At 43.7% G+C, this 10179-nt stretch overlaps 2 protein-coding genes and 1 non-coding gene across 3 annotated transcripts; all 3 read right to left on the bottom strand.

Annotated features, from left to right (window-relative positions):
- Positions 1–936: 936 nt before the first annotated feature.
- adi1 (acireductone dioxygenase 1) lies at positions 937–2769 on the bottom strand. The gene is made up of 4 exons (XM_052086711.1): positions 2595–2769; positions 1991–2110; positions 1675–1854; positions 937–1160 (listed from the first exon to the last, which is right to left on the bottom strand). Exons 1-4 carry the CDS (start codon positions 2715–2717, stop codon positions 1044–1046), a joined length of 540 nt encoding a protein of 179 aa, XP_051942671.1. The 5' UTR covers positions 2718–2769; the 3' UTR covers positions 937–1043.
- A 188-nt stretch (positions 2770–2957) lies between these two features.
- On the bottom strand, positions 2958–3039 carry trnas-gcu (transfer RNA serine (anticodon GCU)). Its single transcript has one exon. It is a non-coding gene; the product is annotated as a tRNA-Ser (tRNA).
- Positions 3040–6725: 3686 nt separating this feature from the next.
- Positions 6726–9289, bottom strand: marcksl1a (MARCKS-like 1a). The gene is made up of 2 exons (XM_052086710.1): positions 8994–9289; positions 6726–8092 (listed from the first exon to the last, which is right to left on the bottom strand). Exons 1-2 carry the CDS (start codon positions 9075–9077, stop codon positions 7559–7561), a joined length of 618 nt encoding a protein of 205 aa, XP_051942670.1. The 5' UTR covers positions 9078–9289; the 3' UTR covers positions 6726–7558.
- Positions 9290–10179: the final 890 nt, after the last annotated feature.

Below are 10179 nucleotides of genomic sequence, written 5' to 3'. Positions count from 1 at the left end.
ACCTAGGGACAATTTAGAGTGTTCAATCAGCCTGCCACGCATGTTTTTGGAATGTGGGAGGAAACCGGAGCACCCGGAGAAAACCCACGCAGGCCCGGGGAGAACATGCAAACTCCACACAGGGAGGCCGGAGCTGGAATCGAACCCGGTACCTCTGCACTGTGAAGCCCACGTGCTAACCACTAGACTACCGGGCCGCCCCCCTCTTAATCATTTTAGAAATAAATTTACCAAACAAATCTTAGAAATATTTTAATAGCACCTCCGTCACCACCACGCATGATTGTAGGGGGCAAGGCAGTCTCCATTTGCCAATGTCACATGCACGGCTGACTCCATCATCCACAAGGGGAGAGCTTGCAGTTTGCCATGCATAGGCTGAAGAGAGTCTATTTGTGTTTACGCAATGGCAAGCATGGCACACTTGGGAGGACTGTGCTCCTATCACTCTAATTTGGAAGCAAATGAGGTAAGGCGCTGGGATTGGCCGGGAAAAGTCAAGCATGGCGCACTTGGGCGTACTGTGCTCCGATCGCTCTGATTTTGACGCAAACACCCCGTTATGCCCAATTCCACCTGTGCAAATCTAGCAAAATATCAAAAGAAAGAAAACCCCACCCATGCACAGTTAAACTGCTCCTTGTGCTAGACCTGCGCTCGGCATGAAAAAAAACACCCAGAAAGTTGTGATGCTGAAGAAATCAGACATCACTACTCAACTAGACATGCCGTCAAGAATGGAAAGGGAGATGAGAGAGAGAACCGGGTCACCACTCTTGTTCACGTTCCGAAGAACCGTGACTGTTCTGTACTGTTATTAATAAAAAATTGAGAAGATTGGATTACTTGTGTTTATTGGAATACTTGAACCCATTTTTTTAGAAGGACACAGCCTGATCTCCAGCCCCCCCCCGACATTAGTTAGAGACACCAGCATTCAGTTTGTGTAGTGTAATTGCATCTTGGGGAACATGAAAATGTGTAATCGCGGAATCATGTTCTGATCAGAATTCCCAAATCACAGACTGCAGTCTTGCGCTTTTTCAATCATCCTGCAGTGAAGCCAGATATTTCTTTCGTATCTCATAGTCTTCCGCTGGCTTGTAGTAGGCTTTCCACACTGGCTCCCCGACAAACAGCCTCATAGCCTTAGTGTAATTCTATGGAGACAGAAAAAAAATACAATCAGCGTATTGTGGGGAAAATGACGTACAAAGGTAGGGTCTATTTGAACATGTTCACCAGTGATCCTTGACTTCCTTGATTGTGACCGCCATAACTTGGGACTTGTTTGAAACTTGACAGTTAAAACGTGACTTCTCTACAAAACTATACGTCACTTCTTCCAACTTCTGACTACCAAGTCAACTACTTCTTAACATTTTACAACTGTAGATGACCTGTGGCACCATGCTGCCCCTCACCAGGCCAGTCGATTAAGATGTTTTACCGACGAGGCGATCGGATACCACAAAGTGTTGTGGAGATGTTCTAAATCTTCAGTGGTGTTGAGAAAATTTGAAATTCTTATGCAAACAGTATGCTTAATTAAGTATGACTTCAAATAAATATTTACTGTAACTGAATAAACATGCCACCATGTCTCCAGTATAATGAAGCAGAAGCATTCGCCCATCCGCGGTTGAAAAGTTCTATTTCAGCGATCAGACTTACCAACTCGTCCATGGTGAAGCGGTGGTAGATACCAGCTGGCAGGGAAATGAGGTCACCTTTCTTCATGGCAATTCTTATCCAGCGGTCTTCTTTGTCCCTTATGTCAAAGTAGCCCTGGCCATCAAGGATGTAGCGAATCTCATCATCCAAGTGCAAGTGTTCCTTATAGAACATCTTTAACTGAGAAGAGACAGAGATTTCCTCTGTTTAATGCTCCAACAAGCAGACAGTTGCTGGTGATGCAAACGCAAACTCGAAATGGTAACTCAAACCATAACTGTGCGAAAGAAAACCTCGAACATCGTTTGCACGTTACCTTCTCCTCGTAGTTTGTCAGTGTGTTCTTCTCAATTGTGATGATGTCCATGAAGGAGTAGCCTCGCTCTTTCCTGATGCATTGCAGTTCTGGGTCTGTTTCATAGATGTCCGCATTGAGCTGCAACAAAACCGCAATACTGGAACATATGTCTTCGCTGCTGAATGGCATCGGACATCTGTTGTCTAGAAATATAATACTCACAAAAAGAGTCAAGAATATAAAGGCTTGGAAATTAAGTTCACTTGTAAAAGTAGCAGTGTATTACACACACAAAAACTACGAATAGAAAGATGCAAAATTTGAAGTTAATTTGTAAAGTAACCGTGTATTTTAACGTGTATCCTGACATTTCATTCTCCGAAAGTCCAAAACGGCGTCGCTTTCTTTCATATACAGTTGTGAGTTTCTTTCCAAATTAGTAACAATGTAGGTAAAAAAGTGTTGTCGACAGTCAAGCACTCAATCCTGCAAACGTTCTGCAGTTGTTTACAGAACGGTTGCGCCACCCCACAAATGTGCAAACTCCTTCCAAGTTCGGTAAGTGTCGGCAAGAGTGTATGCTGACAGCACGTGATTGTCGCGACTGCGGCAAAACAGTTACCTTCCAGTAAAAAACGCCAAGCTGTTTTAACTCCTCCAACGAAACGGGTCGATTCGGGTCGAGCTTGTGCGGCTTTCTCTGGTCTTCATCAGAGTTGTCCATGTACCAGGCTTCCAACGCCATGTTTACAACCCGCTCAACGACACACAGAGCTCGCGAGAATTTGGACCACAACGGCGCCGCGTGGTGCGTTCGTCTACCCTCCGTTCCGCAAACACTGCACAATGTCGAACGTTGGCGATTGAATATTTACCAAGATTTAATTCAACATTGTTTTGTCCATTAACATCCAATATATTTGTCTTCTGGAAGGACAAAAAACGTCTCAAGATAATTCACAGGGAGCAATTAAATAATATCCGTCGACGAGGATGGGATTCGAACCCACGCGTGCAGAGCACAATGGATTAGCAGTCCATCGCCTTAACCACTCGGCCACCTCGTCGCGATGCAGTGGTGCCGGATCACTGTTCAAATAAAATCATATTCTACTATACTACCAGAATAATCCATAACGAGAAGATAAACACTGATAAACGTGAGACATTCTGTCCACGAGAGAGCGCCAAATATCAAGGCATGCTAATTTAGGTAATGTAATGTCATAAAAAGTATCAGTCTGTGTGGAATGAATGTATGCATTGCACAAGTTTCACTTTTACAATAGTATTACATCTGGACTGTTGCCTAGTCATGTGTTCAATGGACACGTATCTATAATCCCTAATTATTTCACTCACAAAGAACAGATAAAAGACCTAGAGTTCATTTCAACTGTGCTATATTCATTTGGAATTTGGTGAGGTCATCTCTCAATATGAAGTATAAAGAGCTGTCACAATCAGTGCATCAAGCCATCATTAGGCGGAAAGAAAAAAAAACATTAAAAAAGATTGCAAAAACATCAAGAGTGACGAAATCAACTTTTTGGTAAATGATTGCATTTGGCACCAGCACCTCCAAATCTGAAACCATGGTCCTCAGTCGGAAAAGGGTGGAGTGCCCCCTCCGGGTCGGGGAGGAGATCTTACCCCAAGTGGAGGAGTTCAAGTATCTTGGGGTCTTGTTCACAAGTGGGGGTAGGAGGGAACGGGAGATCGACAGGCGGATCGGTGCAGCGTCTGCTGTGATGCGGACGTTGTATCGGTCTGTCGTGGTGAAAAAGGAGCTGAGCCAAAGGGCGAAGCTCTCAATTTACCGGGCGATCTACGTCCCAACCCTCACCTATGGTCACGAGCTATGGGTCATGACCGAAAGAACGAGATCCCGGATACAAGCGGCGGAAATGAGTTTTCTCCGCAGGGTGTCCGGGCTCTCCCTTAGAGATAAGGTGAGAAGCTCAGTCATCCGGGAGGGGCTCAGAGTCGAGCCGCTTCTCCTCCACATCGAGAGGAGCCAGATGAGGTGGCTTGGGAATCTGATTCGGATGCCTCCTGAACGCCTCCCCGGTGAGGTGTTCCGGTCATGTCCCACCGGGAGGAGACCCCGAGGAAGACCCAGGACACGCTGGAGAGACTATGTCACCCAGCTTGCCTGGGAACGACTCGGGATCCCCCGGGGAGAGCTGGAAGAAGTAGCTAGGGAGAGGGAAGTCTGGGCTTCCCTGCTAAAGCTGTTGCCCCCGCGACCCGCCCCCGGATAAGCGGTAGATGATGGATGTATGGATGGATGGATGGATTACATTTGGTTGCACAGTTAAACCTGAACTACAATATGTCCCATGAGAAAAATGGATTTGACGCCAGATATCGAAAGCATTTAAATTGAATATACAAAGAATGAAAAATGAATCTGAATAGTCAAGAGAGAAACAAAAATAAATAATTCGAACTGTTGAGGTCAATATGTCCCAAACAAGGTTTCATTTGCCCCTGGGACAGGTCAGCCAATCAAGTTTAATTGTTAATGCATCTATAATTACTTTTCTCAGGCGTTTATGGCTTCATTTTTTAAATAATTATATTGAGTGAAGTTTACCATGAACAACTAAAGGCCATTGTCATTCAGATTTGTTTTATCTGAGAAAGTTGCTATAGAGTAGCAGTCCCCAAGGTGGTGCCAGTGGGCACCAAGTAAAGCACTAAGGACCATATGCGTAGTCCATAGAACTGTTCCAAACATCATTCACCAGTGATGGGACCAGTGGGTTCCGTCAGGGTCATCAAGGCCTTCTCTGCTGGCCTAAACATTGTCAGAAAAGTAAATTAAAAAAATACTTTTTGAGAATAACATACATTTAATGTATGTTATTTTATTTTCATAAATATGTAAACAAAATTATTCTCTGTATTATTTACGTCATATTATTTCCACTTAGTCGAGTGGCTTATTTTAAATAACATTGAAAGCCACTCGATAAATAACTTATTTATTATGGTAAAGTTTTTAAACCAATCATATTTCAGATAGCTTGTGTTGTCAAGTAAATTAAACTTGCTCCGGGCCTTCAGATTAAACAGAACAGGCCCCTGTGCGCTGTAAATGAACGGTCACAGTCAACTTCCAACAGCCAATCACATCACGAGTCTGCGTACCAGGGCCAGTTAGAAGGGCTTACGCTGACACTGGACGCAATGATGTGCAAGTTTGGTGATTGGATTAGCCTCTGCTAGAGGGAGCTGTTGCTGCATTTTAACCCAAAATGGCCGACGGAGAAGAGGTTGAGCTGGTTGCAGTACTACTTTCCACACAATTTTCAAGACGGACTGGTCTATGATCACAGCGTAATTTGGGTGGCATTTTATTTAGTATTTTTTAAATCTTTTTAATTTTGACAATATCTGTAAATTTAGTTTCCTGCTCTTAATTGGGAATGCATACTTGATGGTTTAAAATGCTCCTGAAATTAAGTGCTGCCTGACGAGCCTATACTGTATTGTGTTAATGTGCTGTATGTGACGTCACTGAAGGCCGAAGGTTCAAATGCACGGCCCGTCACTGGATGGGACATTGTTATTTTCTTGGACTATTATAGAAGTGATCATTTGAGAAAATCAGCACGGGCACAAGATTTTAAAAATAATTCTTGATCTGCTTTTCAATTATTGTTACTTAGTTTTGTTACTTTTTTTGTTGTTGTACTTTGTGACAAATCATCCGCATGATTAGTATCTTCACATAAATGTGTACCATCAATTAATATTAATACATACCAATCGTATTGAAGGTAAAATAAATTTGTTACATCTGAAGTGTGTCAAACACCGGCAGCCCTTCACGTGAATCAGTACTTGAGAAGTACCGGTAGTTCTCAGTTTCAAATAGGTTGGTGGCGCCCCTGTTGGGAGAGCATGAAACAAATGATAAACAGATGTTCAATGGAAGATGCGTTGAAACAGTAGAATGAAAGCAATTGTGGTTGTTTGAGGTGAATTGGGGGGGGATGAATACAAATGTATTAAACAAGGGTTCTTGCAAGACCTGCGTGTTTCTGTACTCTTATGTAGAAAAAAAAGAGACTCGAACTTTTTTAAAGGGAGAAAAGACGAGGGTGGACAAAACAATTGATTTGGAGGGCTACATTACGTTTTCAAATTGGATGAATGTAAAAGGTCTCAGAAAAGTTCCAGGACATGAATCACAGAACAGTCTATTTAGTCCAGTACAGTATTTTGAATACAGATGTTGGCCAGATTATCCACCACCACATCTACAAAGAGGCTTCGTGGCATTTGTTTCATTCACTTGTGGCAGGGCAACTTGTGGGTACTCACCAGAGCAGGCCTGCTCACAATGCACCGAACGTTTGACAGTTTGACTGAGGAGAACATCACCATGTGGGAGCAACCTCTGACTCGATCTGGCTCAGAGATACCCCCCCCCCCCTCAGAAGCCCAAGGGGTTCGTCAAGGGGATGCAATTTGAAGATGGGAATGACATCTAGACGGCCATGACGACAGAAGTGAGACTCCTTGAACTGTATGAAGGTGTGGCAGAGGCGGCTTGGAAAGGTGCATTCGACTCCAGCAGGATCACGTCAATTTGAAATATCTTTTCTGACACCAGTCCTGAACCTTGTTATGCCAAAATTGCTGAGCCAGGCAGGTGTGTTTTTTACATTTATTACTGAATGTGAAGATACCTATGTAGGCGGCAAAAGAATCAGCAAATAACAATCCACAACACAGCAAGTGGGGATCAAACATTTATTTTACCCTTATTAAAAGTTACAATAAAACCATTAACATCTTCAAAACGATAGCAAAATAAAGAGAACCAAAAACATTGGCCAAAACATATTTACAGAGAAGTTTTGCAGATAAAAAGCTCACATTTTGTACACAATCCCAACTCCTGCATCATAAACTCTGAAATGTGAACACTGCAATACTCAAGAAACTTGAATGGGGACTTTAGTCTGAAAAGAAATCAAAATGCACAAAAAAAAAAAACACTGGTTTTATCCCACCTCCCCATCATTCTTCTCCTTTTACATGACAAAATATTTGAAATTTGTGGGCAAAACGTAGGAATGTATAGTTCTAAAAATTAAGATCATATGAAAAGTTTATGCGTCCATTTAAGTCATTTCAAATAGAGGAGCTGGTATGTCTTGCTTTGCAGCAATGGCAGTCGTTAGATCCCAAAAAATGAGAAGAAAAAACATGGTTGCCACTTTGAAGGATGACTCCATGAATTGGGCAGGGGGGGGGGGGGGGGGAGTCTGTACTATATTCCTGATTTGCTCCACATTCAGTTCATTACCTTCTCCACATGCCACTCCCTGTGTGTACCATAAGGGGGAGACACTTTCATCAAATTGAGGGCCCGGTGAGATTCCGTCTGTCAAGGACTGATTAAAAAAAAAAAGAGGCAAGTGAAGTGGTGGTTGAATCAGCAGATGTGATATATCCTTTGTCTTCTTTTGTAGTTTTGTTGTATAACTTGAAGAACGTGGCATGAGTCTCTCATATATATTTATATACTTTAATCTTGGAAAATTAGTTCATTCGCTGATGGTGCAATCACTCCGCACTGGCGTCGCCCTCGGGGGCAGCGGGTGTCGTTTCCTCAGCGGGGGCAGCGGCAGGAGCTGCCTCCTCGGCGGGAGCGGCCTCTGTGGTTGGAGCGGCCTCCTCGGCGTCCTTGGTCTCTCCCTCTGGAGCAGCGACGGTCTCGCCCTCCTTGGCCTCATTGGCTGGCGTCTCATCTTTGGCTTCCGTGGCCGTGTGGCCATTCTCCTCGGGCTTCGCCTCGCCTGCAGGGGAGGTGGTCTCCTCCTTGGCCTCCTCGCTGCCTTTCTTACTTTTCTTCAGTGAGATACCCTTGAATTTGAAGGAGTTCTTCAGGGAGAACTTCTTCTTCTTTTTTGCGTCCTTGGGGGCCTCGACCTCAGTCTTGGCGGCCTCGCCGTCCACCGCAGGAGCAGGCTCAATGGCATCCCCAGCACCGGCCTCTCCCTCCTTAGCTGGTTCAGCTGTGCCATTGCCGTCTGCAGCGGCGACATCCCCGTCAGGCTTGGCGGATACATCACCGTTGGTCTTGACATGGCCATTTTCCTACAGAACAAGAGGTCTTATTCAGTAAAGCAGGTGGTGTAATTCAGTGTTAGAAATGACGATGACTATTTTCTATGGGTCCTTGCTACAGTTGAGGGAAGCTGTTGATCTTTATCTCTAAAAAGGGGTGGAGGGGCTGTTACAGCTGTTTGCATCACTTGATTCGGCCGCGTGGAGGCAGTAGTGTTACGTCTGCTTTGAAGAACAAAGGAACCTCCTCGTCACAAACGCTCTCGGCATCAGTCTTTTTTGGCTTTAATGCTCATTCATCGCATCAGATTTCAGTTAAAAACGGCCAGTTTGTAGCTAAAATACATTAACACAAATCAAATTTGGGGTTTTCGCGTCTTTACATCAAGCGCCGCATATTGCGATTTAACGTCCATTTTATTCAACACTAGAATGTCTCCTGGCTTTGCGAACAGGCGCAAATGCGTGCTTTTGTTTCCAACTCTGCAAAATGTGCCTCCAACAGAGCACATTTTCAAGCTTTTCACTGCGCATCTTTTGTTTAGCCCGAGAGATAATATCCCCTACGTTTGAAGCCAAATCACTCGATAAAACATGGTTCACATCACATATCCAACAGATTTAGTCGCAATGTGTCACTTTGGATCACATTTTTGTCGTCGTTTTGAATGAATTTCCCTTGCGAATCCAATAGTCAAACTGAACAAAGACACCGTCGGTGATCGCCAGTGTGGACCGAATTTTACTACATAAGGATCTGTTTTTCGCCATCATTTCATAAAATTGTGATTTGTGAGGTTTCAAATGCAAACGGGAGTGCCGATGAGCGACAACTTGGTACCGCGGCTTCAAGTACGCCGGTGGTGGGCGTTGGGTGCCATGTGACTCCCAACCGGTGTTCACAGTCTCGGTCTAGCTCCAATTTACTCACCTGGCCGTTGGCTTTGGCGGCAGCAACGTCGGCGGAGACATTCCCCTCAACAGCTACGTCTCCCTTAGACATGTGGGCTCCCATTTTTATTACGGTTCGATATTCTAAACACAAAAAGGTCGGAAAAGAAAAAAATCTAAGTGAATGTGTGTTTGTTTTTTTTAGATTGAAAAATCCAGGTTTTGGATGAGCGAGATCTCGCCAAAGAGTCTAGAATCCTTCCTTCGCCCTGACGACAGACACCAGGACCGTCCTCCCACTGTGACTGTGTAACCCACGACGGCTGAGCTCAAATTAAAGGATGTAAGCGAATGTGAGTATTTCAACCGCGCCTCACAATCGACCGGAGTCTCCTCCCATGGGCGTGTCAGCAGGGCGGTATCCAATGTGATGCGGGAGGATGGGCCAAGAGGCGCAATAGCTGCATGCCACTTTGCACTGTTTCTAGCATTGCTGCCAGGTGTCTGCATTCTAGACGTTATTATGATAGGATCACGTATTGAATAGCTGTCAAGTTTTTAATATTTACTTGGGTAATTTACAGTGATTGTTTGTTTGTGCCTTAGATCACCAATTATTACTTTGATGTTAGTTAGGGGTTTGCAACGAGGCACGCATCTTGATCAAGCAATTTACGTTAGCCTTGCACAGTACTCTGGGTAAAAAACGGTTACGTATTTTTTAAAGATGGAGGCGGCACAAGGATTCAGACGATTTTATTGTTGTGCATCACACGTTTATTTGCACATGTTTAAGTGCATGAATTTGATACCCGATGTCACATGTAATCCAATAAGTGCCACGACATGGGAAAAATAAATACAATAAGAGGACGAAATAAAACAAAAGAAAGGTCAAAATGATTACAAAATACTTAGCTATGGTTGTGATTGTGAGCAGAGATCAAAATGTAGCAAGGATGAGGACGCAGCAGAAATTCAAATGCGAGCGGATTGAATTGAATTGCACATATTTGCATTCTCATGTTTGAAAAATAAGAATCAACTGTTTAAAAGAGAAAAAGAATAAAGTGTTCAAAGTTGCTGATGTAGTGGTACACATGCCAGACTTGTGTGCAGGCAACATGGGGAGACACTTTTATGATGTTTAATTCAAGGCATTTAAAGTGTAACTTAAAAGAATAAAAACAAGTAGTGTTTTGATACCATTAAAACCAGTGTGTACA

This window comes from Hippocampus zosterae, chromosome 14, assembly GCF_025434085.1.
Source record: "Hippocampus zosterae strain Florida chromosome 14, ASM2543408v3, whole genome shotgun sequence".
In the NCBI taxonomy this organism is placed as follows: domain Eukaryota; kingdom Metazoa; phylum Chordata; class Actinopteri; order Syngnathiformes; family Syngnathidae; genus Hippocampus; species Hippocampus zosterae.
The sequence above is the reverse complement of the archived record's forward strand: the minus strand, read 5'-3'. Positions and strand labels throughout refer to the sequence as shown.

Bases quoted from the DNA above. Each gene is read 5' to 3' on its own strand.
- adi1 (XM_052086711.1), bottom strand. From the start codon at position 2,717: ATGGCGTTGGAAGCCTGGTACATGGACAACTCTGATGAAGACCAGAGA. The intron at 2,111-2,594 runs GTAACTGTTTTG...GTTTTGTTGCAG, and splicing joins TTGGCGTTTTTTACTGGAAG to CTCAATGCGGACATCTATGA. The intron at 1,855-1,990 runs GTAACGTGCAAA...GTCTCTTCTCAG, and splicing joins TGACAAACTACGAGGAGAAG to TTAAAGATGTTCTATAAGGA.
- marcksl1a (XM_052086710.1), bottom strand. From the start codon at position 9,077: ATGGGAGCCCACATGTCTAAGGGAGACGTAGCTGTTGAGGGGAATGTC. The intron at 8,093-8,993 runs GTGAGTAAATTG...CTTGTTCTGTAG, and splicing joins CCGCCAAAGCCAACGGCCAG to GAAAATGGCCATGTCAAGAC.